At 55.9% G+C, this 16511-nt stretch overlaps 5 protein-coding genes across 5 annotated transcripts in view; 3 read left to right on the forward strand and 2 right to left on the reverse strand.

Annotated features, from left to right (window-relative positions):
• The window catches only part of VTJ04DRAFT_5774 (uncharacterized protein), a gene marked incomplete at both ends in the record, with an annotated part of 3408 nt that extends 1529 nt beyond the window's left edge, over positions 1-1879 (reverse strand). Inside the window, 2 exons of the mRNA XM_069363925.1 lie at positions 42-1714; positions 1777-1879. Coding sequence (XP_069217803.1) covers positions 42-1714; positions 1777-1879 — 1776 coding nt within the window. The remainder of the gene's footprint in view (positions 1-41; positions 1715-1776) is intronic.
• A 1667-nt stretch (positions 1880-3546) lies between these two features.
• Positions 3547-4170, forward strand: VTJ04DRAFT_5775 (uncharacterized protein; the record flags this gene model as incomplete). The annotated part of the gene is made up of 2 exons (XM_069363926.1): positions 3547-3655; positions 3716-4170. The coding sequence occupies 2 exons, from the start codon at positions 3547-3549 to the stop codon at positions 4168-4170; spliced, it is 564 nt and encodes a 187-aa protein (XP_069217804.1).
• A 3476-nt stretch (positions 4171-7646) lies between these two features.
• Positions 7647-9542, forward strand: VTJ04DRAFT_5776 (uncharacterized protein; the record flags this gene model as incomplete). The annotated part of the gene is made up of 3 exons (XM_069363927.1): positions 7647-7719; positions 7779-8105; positions 8179-9542. 3 exons carry the CDS (start codon positions 7647-7649, stop codon positions 9540-9542), a joined length of 1764 nt encoding a protein of 587 aa, XP_069217805.1.
• A 1050-nt stretch (positions 9543-10592) lies between these two features.
• Positions 10593-13118, forward strand: VTJ04DRAFT_5777 (uncharacterized protein; the record flags this gene model as incomplete). The annotated part of the gene is made up of 1 exon (XM_069363928.1): positions 10593-13118. One exon carries the CDS (start codon positions 10593-10595, stop codon positions 13116-13118), a length of 2526 nt encoding a protein of 841 aa, XP_069217806.1.
• Positions 13119-13568: 450 nt separating this feature from the next.
• VTJ04DRAFT_5778 (uncharacterized protein) lies at positions 13569-15054 on the reverse strand (the record flags this gene model as incomplete). Its single annotated transcript, XM_069363929.1, has 2 exons — positions 13569-14801; positions 14860-15054. 2 exons carry the CDS (start codon positions 15052-15054, stop codon positions 13569-13571), a joined length of 1428 nt encoding a protein of 475 aa, XP_069217807.1.
• Between the last annotated feature and the right edge of the window lie 1457 nt (positions 15055-16511).

Here is a 16511-nt window from a genome sequence, read left to right on the forward strand (position 1 = left end):
TTGTGCCCAAGAACTTCCTTCTGGGCCTCCAACACCTGTACCTCGAGTTCCTCAGCCTCCCTCGACTTGCCCTGGAACCGCAAAGCAGAAGCAATCTCTTGTCTAGTTATAAGGGTTTGAGGGTGCCGTTCCCCGAGGCGTTGCTTGCGGGCATTTTCCGCCTTTGTTAGCGTTTGAAGCGCGAGCTTGTATTCTCCTTGATTTGAAAGATACAGTCCCGCAAGATACAGCAGTGTTGCCCATTCCTCGGCTACATCCTCTTCAGGATCGTAGTCGAAAACTTTTTGGATGTGTGGAAGGAGCGCTCGACACTTTGTCCAGTTCTTGTATTCACGGGGGCTTGGAAACACTGTTGCCATCCGCTTGATGAAGTGCTGCTGAAAGGTCTTGTAGACTCCTTCCCTTTCCAGCCGCCTTTGCGTCCAGAACTGAACGAGTGCGTGCATGCTTAGAGGTAGCTGCTGGTTGTGCATGCTGGCCTCTTGGTCCGGGCAGCTGGACTCCTGATCGGGCGCTTCGTTCACGGAGACCAGACAATAGTCCAGCAACGTCAACAAATCGGTTTTAAACTCGTCGTCTGTATTGGGACAAGTGCTGTCAGGCTGCGATTGACCGCTAGAAGGTCGAGCTGGTGCTGTAGTATCCTCTATTGTATTCTGGTGCGGGCTTTCAGAGCGCTTCCTTTTCCTAAGATGTCCAGTGCTTTTTTGGTCTGATTTTTTGCGGTTCCAAATATACGGAATATAACGATGATATAGATGTCCGGGCTCTAAGGCCCAGCAGGGAATGCTCTGTGGTTCGAAAAAGCTCATGAGTGACAGGAGGTCGGCAGCAGAAGGTCGCTTCTCCACAATATAGTCAAACGTTACATTCCAAGTTATCAGAACAGCGTTTGATTCACCCACGCTCCGGTGCAGGTCGTGAGCGGGGTGCTGGAGAAACTTGCTCTTTTTCCTTATATCCTGAAATTCGGCAAGGTACGTCTCAGGAGAGTATCCAAGTCGTTGGTGTACCTGGATGTATGCTGCAGCTTGAACGATAGCAAGTGGTATGCGGTCGAGTTCCTCAACAAGATCCCTGGCCGTCTCTAGGCGGAGGGTTCGCCCTAGCTTGCCTTCAAGTAGTTTGACAGCCTCCTCCTGTGTCATAGAGTCGATGTGAAAGATATGGTCCGGAATATCGCCGGTAAGAGCCCGAGCCAAGTCCATGTCGCGCGTGGTGATAAGAATCGACCCCTTGTGGCTTTGCGGCAGGTATTCTGCTAGGTGAACTTCGTCCTTGCTCGCGTTGCTATCGCTCTGGTCTGGGTAGAATATATGTCGCTTATCGGCGCCGTCAAGGACGATCATCCATTCCTCGTTACGTTCGTCTGACAGCCAACGACGCACGAGTTGCAGGATGTCAGCCTTTTCGTTGTTACGACCAGGGAGATCAACGTAATCGGCAATCGCACGGAAGTTCTGTTCAAAAGTGACCCGAGTGCTGGCGTCGATCCAGAAGATCCATGGTTGGAGTTTATAGGATCTTTGAGCTTCAGGTCGACGGACATATTCAATGGCGAGCTGCGACTTGCCAGCACCGCCCAACCCAACGATGGCGATACGCGTGTGATACTGATGTTGGTTGAACTTCTTGGCGATGCGGTCGAGAATGTCTCCTCGGTCGACAAACTTGCGGTTCCTGGAAAACGGGATAAATATGCCTGGTGACGGCTCTGTTTCATTATTAGCCAAGGTCAGTCAGAATCGATAGGGCCAGGGAGCAAAATGGACTGACTTTGTGGACTTGGGGGAGCCTGGACCTGTACGTTGATTGTGCCACTATTCTCCACAAGCTGAATCCCCTGGTTTCCGTGACCAAAAGAGTTGGACGCCGCCATCCTGTCAAACACTTGGCCTTCACAACATCTAGGTTGGTTTGAAGTTGATGTCTTGCGAACGTTAGAGCAACCGCTCCGCGGGATTGTGGAGATTCCAGGCACTTGCGTTTGCTGCTTTACCCCTCACCTCGAAGGCAGGAAACGCCATTTTTCAGTCCGACGGATACGAGAACGATCAGGCTGCTGCACGTGATGGCTGATTGGGCCGCATCGACCACAGCCTCGTCCTGCGGGGTTCATGCGGCGTATATTATGCCACGTCACTTGGCGTACTCGGCTGTGTGGCAGTGCTGGCCCAATCCAGAACGTCCCCCCTGAACCAACAACAACCAAGGCTCGCTACGGCAGAGCTGATGCGCCCCGGGACCTCATGCAGCCGATTCACATTTATGAAGGTTGGTTTCGCTGCTGTCATCCTGCCTCGCTGCTTCTTCGACTTATGAGTCAACCAAACACTCCAGGTTTGTCATCCGGGTTGAAGACGCCCTTGGCCAAAGGCTGTCGGAAGAGCTGTGGGCATGATCCGGATCGAGAATCCGGCCATGGAATCACCTGAAAGAGGTGGAGCTATTTGCTCGGAGTGTTTTCTCTTCATATTTATGACTCAAGCCCTAAGTTCCGGACCCAAGGGTCAGACATGAAACTATGGACTTAGAAACGAGACTGAATGGCAAAACGGTCAGGCGTTTTGACAATGGATACGATGAATTCAATTCCTCACTGTTGTATGTATCATGACTTTATATTACTCTCGGCGTTCAGACGCTGTTGGTGCTTCCAACTGCTCCGTAGCTCGGGCTACCCGGGATGATTTCACCTGACAACTTGTATTAGGATCTCGACAGAGATACATCCGTTGTCCAGAATCCGGATCCAGTAGAAGTGTCCTTGCTAAAACTTCCGGTGTTTGTCTGAATAGCGATACTATATGGGTCAAGCTAGCCTGCCATCCGGGGTCTCTGTCTCATCCCAGGGGATGAGCTGACATTAATAAACTCGAACCCCGATATTCCTGCCCGAGTTTCATCTCGGGGAACTAAATCTACTACTCGGGGAAGTGATGGAACTTGGATGCAAGACTCCAGTCGCCGAAGATATCCAATCCACTGATGACATCGTTTCATCGGATACGGGGCCTAACGATCCGTGTCAATGATCCTTGTTGACAGATCGGCCCAGCGAGGTGTATCCTTGAACTCGACAGCTCCTGTGAACTTTATCTGAATTACATGATATGCGGTGGACCTGGTATTGCTTGCAACGACGAGAAGAACCGGCCAGTGAAACAGGGGCAAGAGTTATCACGACTCAGCGATCTTGCCACCGCATTCAACTCTGTGACGGTTTGGAACTGGAAGCTCGATATCCGCGCTCTCGGCCCGAGGACAACTGAGTATGTCATGACGAAGAGCCGAAGACAGCAATCCGGAGGCTCCGTCAGAGATAGAACTCAAGATGTATAAAAATGAAGATATTCTACCAAAACATCGACCGCACAACTCCAAGTCCTACAAGCATTTCGTCAAGCTCATCGTCACTTCTCGGCTGGTCCTGAGTGCTATCCTTCGTATCTGCGCATTCACTCTTTATACCCATTGACTGGGATTCGTCAACACGATCATAATACACACGCGGGCCGGAACCTACACCGACACAAACCTATCACAATGCAGCTCACTAACTCTTTCATGGCGGCGATCCTGCCCTTGCTCCTCACGGGCATACCATCCGCAACATGCCACCCTGTTGGCAGCGTCACAGGCACAGCTGCAGCAGGTAAGGTTTGTCTTGTCCTTCACAAGCGTAGCGAATGACCTGACCTAACATGACATGAAGTGGAATCCACACCAACAACTGTTGCCAAGGCCGCCTGTGCGGATGCCGTCACCACTACCACCACCGTCATCGCGGCCGAGTCGACCCCAACCATCATCCCATCCTCAGCAGAGGAGGAGGTGACTGCTCAATTCGCAGCAGGCATCGATGAAAGTGAAGTCCTCGCCAAGGTCGATGATACCCCCGAGGACGAAGACTCGGCCAACAACAACGGCAACGTCAAGAGACAATTTGGCCGGCCGCCCCCACCCCCGCCCGGGCGGGGAGGCTTCCGCAGGCCTCCGCCGCCGCCGCCGCCTAGGAGGCCGGCTCCGGCCCCAGCTAGGAGGCCCGCGCCAGCCCCGGCCCGTCCAGGTGGTGGTATTGGCGGCGCTATTGGTGGTGCGATCGGACGGCTGTTGACGCCTGCGCGCCCGCCGGCTGGGCCAGGGAGGGGCAGGCCGCTCAGGGCTTGAATGGCACTTTCAAAGTCAGGCTACTCGAGGGTGGGAGGGAAGGAATGCTATGGCGGGGGGTTGTAGAGGAAAGTTGAGGGTGTTGGAGATTCACGGGTTAAGGGTTGGATGTGAGGGGGTGGGTATTACCTCATGAGAAAGCATTCAGCTCGGCTAACGACAAAGAATAATTGAATGTCTTGACATGTTTTGTGCTTGAATGAAGTGAAACTCGTGGGATATGTTAGTCCCACGGTCATGGTGAGAAAATGGATGAGATTACGTACCGTTGCTCTGGTCTCGAGTGCCTGAACATCATGTCCAACCTCCCACCTCACATCTAGGGGGAATGGGTGAGGCGTGTTGATGTCACGTAAAAGAAACGTCAGCGCGCCCATCTCGACCTCGAAGAGAGCAACGAATTGCCTGAAGAACCCCAGAAGGCCTGACATCTTAACCTTCTCCCCGGCTTCTTTTCGTTGCTGTCGACAATACCCCTGAATGCTCGGTCATCAAAATAGAATGTGAGAAACAAGCGTCATGTGCTTGAGTTGCGCCAGGTGAAACCCAGCTCACCACGTGGAGGAACAAGGTCTCTGACTGGAGGACTGAAAACAAGCGATCCTGGTGCATGAACGTCGTGAGGCTGACTGCCTCAAGCGACGCCTCAACAGCATGACAGGCGTGTGATAGAGCATCGGACCAGTCCCCCACGCCAACAGTGACTGAAGTGTTGGTGATGACTGCCTATAGACGTACCTCAGGTGCCTGGTACGCTCCATGATATTGGAGAACGGCTTCGTGTATTCCTTCACGCCCCTGGCTATCGAACATGTCTACCTAGGTAATGATGGCGAGGACAGACTTCGCGCCCGAGGCAAAGAGACCATGGCGGTATCATCCACCACGAGCTCACGAGACGACCTGCCAGTTTAGGGTTGGAATATCGATAATTCATCTATTATTCTGCCCAGGAGAACGACATGTCCGTCTATACTGCAATGTAACTTGTCAAGTCCTCGACATTGTCCCGTCGACCAGGTTCTCGGGAACGAAAGGGATGTCTCATGGCCGAACTTGATGGAGATCCATGCGCGACGGAAAGTCCACGACAAGCAGTGTAACTCCAGTACAGGAAAGTCTTGGGAACCACCAAGATATTGGAAGCGAGCCACGTGGTGGACGAGTTTCCTCCGTTCACCATCTCAACTTTGACTACATAGGTAGATTCCGGATGCAGAATGAACGATAGGTTGAGGAGAAAAGCAACATCTCATGGTCAAGAAGACAGGCAAACACGCAGAGATGTCTGGCGAAGTACATGTGGTCAAATGGCTGTGTTTTATTGGCACTCGAGCATCCATGGTCCACCACCCTGTCGTGGGGGGCAACGGGCCAACAGCATGCTTGTTGTCATGAGACGCAGACTGGACACCCGTCGGACCTTGACGCTCGGAGATGCACCATTAGCTATCAGTGTCAGGAATGGATGCTGTAATATGCCATTGAGGGTGGTGATCATGCATTCGCAAAAGCGGGAGCGGGATGGTACTTCACGGGAGACCAACAGGTCCTCCCGGAGACCGGATGGCATCCGAGTTGAGGTGTGCGATCCTCGGAACTTTCTTTTGGCCATTTCATTTGAGCTTGTTATTTTGAGATTGGGGGTGGTTCTAGTCTCCTCAAGGGAGGTATTCCGAAGGGAGGTATGTCAGCTGGGACGGCAATGGAGGAAGTGACGGCGCATGCAGCAGGAACTTGCTCGGTACATCACACCCAAAACTCCTAGAGCCTGAGATGATGGAGATGAACAAGAAACACAGAGCTAGCAACAAAAGACCTGGCTCCATGGGTGTATCTCAAGACGGTCGAAGAACGCGGATGGGCAGTTCAGCAGTCTGCGCGAAACGAGCCGGGGATGTCCGAGGCAAGCACAGGGAAAACCTACGCATATACCCCGTATGTTCTTGGCCTGCCTAAGCCACCTACCTACCGATAGGACTTCTGCAGTGATGTACATAAGTACATAAAGCAGCAACAGACCCTCGAGCGGCCCAAGGCCGTTCCAAGCCGGTGGCCGGCGGTGAATTTGGCAGGATAGCCACCTCGGCTGGATTTGGGAAGGGATAGCGCCTACTACGCTACGTACGAAGTAGCAGTGTACCTAGGTACAACTTACTCAACAGTAAGCACCTGCACGCAGAAAGGGCATGATGCAACGCAAGATGAGATGGCAGAGCCGACGAGTTGGATGATGGAGATGTTGTTGAGGGGTTGACGATGGACAAGAAATGGACAAGACTCGAGAAGAGCAAACCAGATGTTGCACGTGCGGTATGCGCCAATGTGATTGGCCCATCTTCGACATGGAGCTACGCCAAATCTCTGAGCCTCAAAGAGATCTGGCCTCCGAGTGGTGGCAAACGGTCTTGGCACAAACCTTGGCATTCTTGGCGTAGACCTCAACGGTCGCTTCCATCCTGGATCTCACCGCGGATCCTTGGATCTCAGTTCCGCCTCACTTGCAACTTTCCTCTCCTGGTCTTCTCCACAGAAAGAAACCTCTGGCAAAGTTGGCCTGCGGCGAAGTGGCGACGGCCCTGCGGCATTCCAGTTCTTTGTGTCGGCTCGAAAGACGCCATACGCTACGATGCCGCAAAGCTGGCCCCTTATCGCAGAAGATGATGCTTGGTGCTGCTGCATAGACCTCTGAGGAGGAAGGGAGACGCCGAGAAAGACAGAGAAATGGAAATAGAAGCGGTGAAACGCATTCGACATCATGATCCTGTCCAGCCTCTGCTCCTCAGTTGTCAAGTCCACATGTCTCCGATGCGTACGGTGTAAGGTAGGTTTCTCCTGCTTTCGCTCGTTCCTGGCAAAGAAAGAGGTACGTACCTTAGGTTTACTCAAGCTACAACAAGTCCAGGTCGCCACTGGCATCCATCCCGCGGTTCCCACCTGGTCTTCACCCAGTCTTCGCCGGGTCTCGTTCTCGCAGAGAGCCAGCCGTGGATACCTCTGCCGTCCACGTTGGTCCATTGCTTCAATCTGAGAGGTCGGTTCGGCTGGGACCCCCGTTGAAGTTAGCATCGCCTTCCCCGCGCGGCCGGACTCCGTCATCCCACCTCGTCCCTGTCTGTCTCTCCACATCCTCCCGATGCATCACAAATCTGTGATGTGCGGTATGTTCCATCTATCCACCAATGAGTTTGGTATCCGTGCAGCATGTGCGGAGAGAGAGAGACAACCCCCATGGTGCTCCCGTACACTCCCGTACCTGTGCAGGGAGCTGAGCCGGTCCTTCAGCCTCTCCATCTCCTCCCTGCTCGGCCTCCCGACTTAAATACTTGACACCAGAACTCCATCCTGCTTCTGTCTCTGTCTCCTTGTCCCACCAGCTCACTTCACGGCACAAGTCGACGCCTGTCGACAACGTTGTGCGACTTCACACAACAGCCGCCAGCCGTTGAGACCGAGACACAAAACACTACGCCAACATGACCCTCCACCAGTACGACTACCTCTTTGCCATGGGCATCATCTTTGCCTCGCTCGACGCGTGGAACATCGGTTCGTCTTTGCGACATCGCGACATCCTCCTTGGCCGGCCGTTGCTAACTATCTACTAGGTGCCAATGATGTGGCCAACTCGTGGGCGACCTCGGTCGCGTCGCAATCCGTCACCTACCTTCAGGCCATGATTCTCGCGTCCCTCATGGAGTTTGCCGGGTCTGTCGGCGTCGGCGCCCGAGTCGCTGATACGATTCGTACCAAAATTGTCGACACGTCTCTGTTCAAGGACGAGCCTGCTATGCTCATGTTGGGCATGGTCTGCGCTGTCATCGCCTCTTCCTGTTGCCTAACAATGGCCACGAGGCTCGGCATGCCCGTCTCCACGACCCATTCCATCATGGGTGGTGTCATTGGTATGGGCGTTGCTTCGGTCGGCGCAAGTGGTATGTCTTTTCCATCCAGAACTCCGCAGATAGCCGCTGGACCATCTTTGCTGACAACATCTCACGCGCACAGGCGTTCAATGGGTCGGAAAGGGCGGTGCCCTTAACTCTGGCGTCACGCAGGTGTTCCTCGCCTGGATCATTGCTCCTGGTCTTGCTGGTGCCTTTGCCGCCATCATTTTCCTCATCACCAAGTATGCCGTCATGGTTCGCAGCAACCCGGCTATTTGGGCTCTCCGCGCCATCCCTTTCTACTTCGCCCTCGCCGCCTCTCTCCTAGCCATGCTGCTCCTGTGGAAGGGCGGTAATTTCACCATCAACCTCACCAACACTGAGCTCATCATCACCATCATCGGCGTTGGTGTCGGCTTTGGGCTGCTTGTTGCTGTTACCCTTGTTCCCTGGATGTATCGCGTCATCATCAAGAACGATTGGCAGCTTCGCTGGTACCACATCCCCCTCGGCCTGTGGCTGCTTCGCCGCCCCGACGCCCCTCCTCCGCCGGAGGGTTCTGCTCCCATCGTTAAGGACTTTTACGAGGGTCGAGTCACCAAGGAAGAGCTCGAGGCCCGCCGCGCCGCCGCCGCCCAACGCAATGACGTCGAGGCCGCTGCTCCCTCGGCTTCGGATCCCGACAAGATCACCAAAATCGAAGGCTCCGATACTTCGGTCAGGGAAGAGGTCACCGGCACCAGCCCGCTCGCCAATGTGCGCCACCCACCGCGCAAGAGTCTCGTTGGTCCCAAGCCCGACGGCAAGTGGTACGAAGGCCGCGTGCTTTTCTGGTACTTCAAGTGGGCTCTGCTGCGCGGCGTCGACCAGGAGGTGGTCAACGCCCAGAGCACCCATAGCAAGCTCGCCAGCAACCTTGACGAGGTCCACGCGCACGCCGCCCGCTACGACAACCGCGCCGAGTACGCCTACAGCTTTCTGCAGGTCATGACTGCCGCTACCGCCTCCTTCACCCACGGTGCCAACGACATTGCCAACGCCGTCGGACCCTTCTCGACCGTCTTCCAGATCTGGGATGAGGGCAAGATCCCCGAGTCTGGGAAGTCTCAGGTTCCCACCTGGATTCTCGTTTTCGGTGGTGTCATGCTCGTCATCGGTGTCTGGACCTACGGCTACAACATCATGCGCAACCTCGGCAACCGCTTGACGCTCCAGTCTCCCTCGCGCGGCTTCTCCATGGAGCTCGGTTCCGCCATCACCGTTATCCTTGCCACCCGGCTGAAGCTCCCCGTCTCGACCACGCAGTGCATCACCGGCGCGACGGTGGGCGTCGGCCTGTGCTCGGGCACCTGGCGTACGGTCAATTGGCGCATGGTTGCTTGGATCTACTTTGGCTGGTTCATCACTCTCCCTGTTGCTGCGACGATCTCGGGTTGCTTGATGGGCATCATCATCAATGCCCCGCGCTGGGGTTACTCTGGGTAACTTACTCGGGCGTTTGGGTAAACATGGGATAAGTGTTGGTTGGGTTTTTGGGTTTTTGATATTTGCATTTTGAATAATACCCTGTTAATGGTTTAATCAAGTGTGTGTTCTCTTCATGAGTTTGCTATTGCTGCTGCCATTCAGTGAAGATATCCTCAGTCCTCTAGCTCCTGCATGAGTCAGTCTCCAATTCTCTCAGAGTTTCCTGGTGTGGGGACTTCCTCTTATGGCATGTCTTATGATGCTAGAGAGCAATGGGCACTGACCGCCGAGTGCGTCCCACAACCTGTCTTTGGTGCTCTTGAACGACAGGCCGTGATATTATGATGACCTTTTTGCCTTACCACCGCAAGGACCTTGATGGTCAATGCGATTGAGGGTCAAAGGAACCCACCATGCCGACATCTCGAAGCTGGACGCCAGCATCTAGACTAATGCCATGAGTATTGGCCAGCTTGGAGTCTTAATGACAACGAAACGGACTTGGGTTTACTGATGCTTTGTATATATTCCTCCAGTTCATAATCTGAGTCTCCAATCCAGAGCCACCTCGCCGTCCCTATACCCCGTTGTGAGGATGTCGATGCTCTCTAAGTTTCCAGACACCATCTCGTCAACCCACGTAATCGTCCCATGTCTTTCTATCCGATAGTTCTCTACCGCTCGGACATCTATCCCGTCTCTAGATCGTCACCCGTGATCCAAACACCGAAAATGAAGAATGGGACCAGAAGAACAACACAACCTATCCCATGACCAGGTGACGAATTGATACGTTCCGATGACGGGGCGCGTCTGGTTGAAGCTACAGACGCGTCCGTGTGTCTTTCTGGACTCAAATAGACTCGGACGAAGCTCTGTAACGTCAGAATTAAAAGTAGCTATGGACTTTCGTGTTCTGGACATGTCGTGGTTCAATTCTTTCCAACAACAACATCCATCCATAACCATTTTGACACACTCGCCTTGCGATATCTGCAGGAATATCATCATTTTCATCATTGCGCTTCCATCATAACAACCATCTATCTCCATCACCGCGCTTCCATCATGTCGAACAACAACAATAACAACAAAGACAACACCAAGAAGCCCAAGCAGGCCGCCGCCCCCAAACGGCTGCGGTCGCCGCAACCCGCCGCCAACCACCACGACCACGAGGACCAGCAGCAGCACAACCCGAAACGCAGCCGCCCGGGGCCAACCCTTCAGCAACAACAACGCCCGCCTGCGCCTGCGCCTGCACCTGCTCCTTCGCTGCCGCCGCAGCCGCAGCCTCAGACCTCTGCTCCGCCGCCGCCTCGCCTGTACAACCGGTACAAGGACAGAAGCTTGGTCAACGACTCCAGGACGGCAGCCGAGCGGGACGAGCTGGAGAGCCGCCTGAGCGCTTTGAAGGTGGAGCAGCTGCGTATGGCGTCCCTAGTGGCGTTTGCGAGCATCGGGTCGGGCGCTGGCGCTGCAGGCGGTGCTGGTGCGGGTGCCGTCATGGCGGGGTGTTCGGGGACGGCGGCTGCGACGGGAACGGGAATGGGGATGGGTGTTGTCGGCGGCGCGCCTGTCAGTACTGCCGCAGCTGCGGAGTCTTCGGCGGCGCCGGTTTCAACTGGTCCAGGAACGGGAACGGGCCTCTTCGCCGGTCTCGCTTCTCCCCGAGTTGTGGGCCGCGGCCCTTCAAGCATCCATCCCACACCCACCGCCGCCGGTCCCAACTTCTCGTCGTCGTCGTTTCGGGGTCGGGGGCAGGTTCCTTCCACCAGTCACGGACGGCTCGATGACACCTCCGCTGCGACGGCAAGTCCCGCTCGGCCTCCCGCTCCTCCCGCCCCGGCTCCCCATCCGGCACGGGGTGTGGGTCCGGCTCCGGCTCCGGCGCCGACGGGGAATGTGGGTCCAACTCCGGCACGGAATGTGGGTCCTTCTCGCAAGCCTGCTCACCGGCTCGCCCCGGCCCGGGCCGGTACAGACGGAGCTCACTATGCCGGTCATGGTGGCCATCCACAGGATGCAGAAGGGCAATACCCTCCTCCGCCTCCGCCGCAAGCATCACAAAATGTTGGCCTGGACGCCCCTGCTCTTCCCACAGCGGATCAAGCTGCTGGGGATGATGATGGGCTGGGCTTCCTTACCGAACTGGATAACCTGCTTCCAGTCATGGCCTGCCCGTCCACGGACGTTGCGCAACTGCCCGAACAGCAGGCGCAGCAGGCGACAACACCGGCCGTTACGGCTGCTACAACTGCTGCCAGCTTGTCTGCGTCGTCGATGGCGTCTGGTCAGCAGGTTGTTGGTGTTCAGGGGAATACATCGACTTCCGCGACGACCGCAGGGGCGGTTGGCCGGTCTGCACCCTCCGTCCAAAATGGCCGGCAACGTTCAGAGGCGCCGGCAACGCAGCCGACCGCCTCGACGCCGATAGTCACGGGTCCTGTCGGATTGTCTGCATTCTCGATGGCATCTGGCCAGCAACTTCCCACTGTTCAAGATGCCTATGCGATCCTTCCAACGACAACGGCTACTCCAAACCTGCCCGCCCTGCCGAGGGGAGATGACCAGCAGCCTTCACAGGCCACTCCGCCAACTGGCCCGACAACCACTTCTGGGGCTGGGCTGTACGCATCGTCGATGGCCAACGCCCAACACCTCTCCCAGGGGCACCAGCCGACCGCCCTCCTCCCTGACAATAGTAATGTCAGTTCATCCCAGACTCGGGCATCCCACCTCCAGCCCACGTTCATGGCTTCATATATCAATACCGTTCCCGTTTCCACAGCCTCAGCCAAGCGCCAGACTGCCCACCCACAGCCGGTCAACCCAGCCGACCTGACTCTCGCGCCAGAGCTGTACGGAGCCAGGGGACCGTCCACTGCGTGGTTTGCCGGGTCAGACGAGACAAATGACCGGAACATTGACAACGACTTTGATATCAACCAGTTCATCGATTTCGGGGACGACTCAGACGAGAACACCCCTAGCAGCGCGAACACCAACACCAGCACCAACAGCGCCAACACCACTAATACCTCTCCACGCGAACCACATGCACCGAACACCACGGCGCTTCCCGCGGCTGGTATCAACCCGGCCCCCACCGCGTTGAACATCACGGGTACCATCGATCCTGCAACTCTCAGGGAGAACCTCATCGCGCACCCCGCGATTCCGTTGGACGTGACACACCCGGCCTATGCCGCCTCGTTAAACCCCTCTGGCGCCGTCCTCGATGCCACGTCTCTTCATCAGAGGGAAAACGTCGTCTCCATCCCCAACGCCACCCCGCTTCCCGCGACTGCTATTCCCCCTAACCCTAACCCAGCCCATGTCGAGTCCAACACAGCAAGGGGCGCCAGCGCCATGATGAATTCCGTCAACATCCCCAACTTCCACCCTCAGCCTGGGGTGGCCAACCCCGCGTATGCCGAGATGAACCACCCCCAGGTGTACCCGAGCCCGTCTTCTCAGGTCGGGGGGAATGGGAAAGCGGGTGAAATTCAGGGGTTCAGGGCGCCTGGAGGTGTGATGATGTTCTTTGGCTATAGGGACGTCGGTGATGCCGCGGGTAGGGATCAACTTTAGGATGAGAAAGATGTTGCTTTTTGGAGGAGGAAGATCGTGGCTCAGGGAGGAGGTGCTATATGTTGGCTAGGGATGCTGAAAGGAAGGAAGGGTTTGGGCTTGTAATGAAGGTTATAGGATGTTGGGAGACGGGGAGATGATCAAAGTTTGTTTTGAAAAATTCCTTTGGATTATTAATAGTTAGTAAATGTATATAGTGATCATGAACGCTTGAGATCCGGTCGTGGACGTTAAGTGTGTGCTAAGAGTCTGTGCACGCAGAACGCATGTTGGCAGAAAGGCAGATTTCACTTTCATCAGGCAAGAAGCAGGGGAACAGTTACTGAAGGCGAAACAGGATCGATATTAGTATTAGAGTATGTACAGAGTATTCTAGTATCTACTTCCCAACCATCATCCCCTCACCCCATGACTCTCCCCCCACCCCCGATCTAACCCATCACAAACTTTTTACGGGAACATGCGCTGCAGAACGGTGTCGCTGAAAGCCCAGACCAGAGCCTGGAAGTGGACCGCGAAAGCAGCGCCAGTCCACCAGGTGCCGCGGCGGCCCTGGAGCGAGTAGAGCTTCTGCACGTAGCCGTTGCGCAGCTCCTGCTCCGTGACGTGCAGGTGGCAGGGGCCGTGGTTGGCCCAGGCGCGGAACTGCACGTCGGCGCCCGGGTTGGAGCCGGTGGCGCTGATGACGCCGGTGCTGGCCAGCTTGTTGATGATGTCGCGCACCATGTTCTGCGCCTGGGTGGTGCCGAAGTTCATGTCGCCGACGAGCATGACGCGGAAAAGGTCCTGGCCGAAGTAGTCGAAGCGGACATTGTAGTTGGGGACGGGGAGAGTAGTGTAGTTGTTGGGAGAGGCGGCAATGGGCATGTTGACGATGGAGCCGTTGATGGGCAGAGCCGGGTGCGAGACGAGACCGGCGTGGACGACGGTCCACTTAGCCTTGCTCAGGATGTTCTGCTCGTAGAGGTCGAGGCCGAAGGGGTCCATGTTGTCCGGAGTGGGCTGGATGGCCATGAGCAGCTTATCGCAGGCGATGACGTATTTCTTGCCCGTGTTATCCTTGGCCGTGATGACGTGGCCGAGCGAGGTGCGGAGGGCACCGGTGACGACAGTGTTGTAGAGCACGTCGTTGCCGAGACGCGTCTGGGCCTTCTCATAGATCTCAATGTTGCGGCGAGAGGCCGGGTAGACGCTGCCCTCGAGGCCGAGCATGCCGCGCATCATGTGCTGGCCGAAGGCGGCAATGACGTAGATGGTGAGCTGGTTCATCATGTCGCCAGAGCCCATGCCGGTGATCTGGAAGACGCGGTTGACGGCGTTTTCGAGACCATGCTTGGCGACGAACTCCCTGAAAGGAAGCAGCAGGTCCTCAGGGATGTTGTTGGGCGCAGGGAAGTCCCACCAGCCGGGAAGCATGTAGCTCTCCCAAGGGGCGGTGATGTTGAGGTACTTGGCCAGGGCCTCAGACACCTCGGCCGGGGTGGGAGCCGTCCAGTTGACGGGCGCACCGTTGGTGAAATCGGCGAACTGGGTGTTGAGAGTGAGGCGAGGAGCCGGGCCGGCAGTGGCAACGCCCATGCGCTCGAAGAAGGCGGCAGCAGGACCGTAGTCGTTGAAGGATTGCACACCGAAGTCGAATGACTTGCCGGTGGAGGCGTCATCGTATGTCGACACATGGCCGCCCTGATCAAAAAGTCAGTTGCCGCTGAGCAAAACGCAAAAGTCGGGTTGGGTTACTCACAAGACGGCCAGCTTTCTCAATGAGCACGACGCTCTTGCCATAGTCCTCCTTCAGGCGGACGGTGGAATAGACACCGCCAGCACCACCGCCGACGACGACGACATCCCTGTAGAGGAATGTGGGCAACGAGAAGCCGGCAGAGACGGTGCTGGCAGCAGCCAGAAGGCTGCCGACAACTTTGAGCGTGGGAGCCATTGTGTCGAGATGGTCGATGATGATCCGGTCTCTCGTGAGGAGCTGGGTTGGCAGGTCAAGGTCCTCGCGTTGAGATGGTGATGAGTAGAGACTGGATGCAACCCAAGGGCAGCAGCCAGAGGCTTTATAGACGTGATGCCGGCGATGATGGCCCTGACCGGGACAAGCTGCTGCTGCTGCTGTCAACCCGCCACCAGGTGTGAGGGGTAGGCCAGGCGTACTAGCGTGAGGATGGAGATGGGGATGGCGCTATTGACGCAAGGTGAGAAACCAAGGAGAGACGGTGTTGGGCCTCCTGGGGTGTGATTTTGCAGAACATCCCAACATCCCGGACATCTCAATGGCGAAGGCCACGTGGGGACGGGGGAGAGCAGCAACCCGACGGGTTGCTGATCATTGCAAGGTGACTTGCTTGGTGAGGTAGCATTGACTGAGGGTGGAGATTTGGCGAATCCTGGTCTTGTTGATGGGGTGCTCATCAGGAACAGGAAGTTGGCCAAGACGTGAGGTGGTGGTGATGGAGGGCCAGGCGGACTTGTGCGCAAAAAAATTTGCCAAGGACAAGCATAGCAAATTCGAGGGAGGCGGACTTCCGGGGTGCTGCGCCTGTTTGTGTGGGCATAGTGCAGTGTAGGACATATCCACGCATAGTTGCTGCATTCATACATAGGCCCGGCATTTCGCAATGCAGCTGTTGGTTGCCGGGACTCGGTCATTGGTCCTTGGTATCTGGGGAACTTCGAATGTGGCAAAGACCGGACAGGGGGACGAGAAAGAACCACTTACTTACTCAAACTTCGTCACCAGCATCACATCATGACTCGGTGCTGCCCTTTCTCGAGGCGGTGTCCATGACTGCTTTCCTCTTCAAGATAACACTGCATCTTGGATCTTGTCGTTGGTTGAATTTTTCCAGGACCCCCGGCGAGGGTGGCGTGTTCGTGGGACAGGGACCCCCATCTGCCGTCCCTGTCTCTGTTCACTCCTTCAACTTCGGCTGTCCCCGCAAGGCTCATGCTGGATTCTGCAGCCTGGTTGCATCCGGTTGGTTCCATTGTGGGCTTTGGGTGCGGGACGACCAGAAAGGGAAAACATGGGTTCGTGGAACGTCTTGAGAAGGTTTGCGGTCAACAACAATAACCACTCTTTCAGCCCATCCTCAAGAGGCTCTACGCTACAGAGTACGGGAGGACTTAGAAAGCTTCATCCTCCAACGATATGAATCACTCTAGATGATGGGTGGGATAGCAAAACTTCCATCTCCTTCCGCCAGCCATAGTTACGCGGTAGTCTTCTCTTGAGGTTCTTTCCTGGTTCTAACCCACGTGTCTGCAAGGTCGACTGCCGATCACAGGCTGCTGGATCTCACGGGTTGCTGTCTTCGATTGGGCAAAGTGAAGGAGCACCGGCGTCCTGGGTCATGATAACAGCCCCCTGGTCATGGTGCTTGTCATAGC

The sequence above is a fragment of the Mycothermus thermophilus genome (genome assembly GCF_041956435.1).
Source record: "Mycothermus thermophilus strain CBS 625.91 unplaced genomic scaffold VTJ04scaffold_4, whole genome shotgun sequence".
Classification (NCBI taxonomy): domain Eukaryota; kingdom Fungi; phylum Ascomycota; class Sordariomycetes; order Sordariales; family Chaetomiaceae; genus Mycothermus; species Mycothermus thermophilus.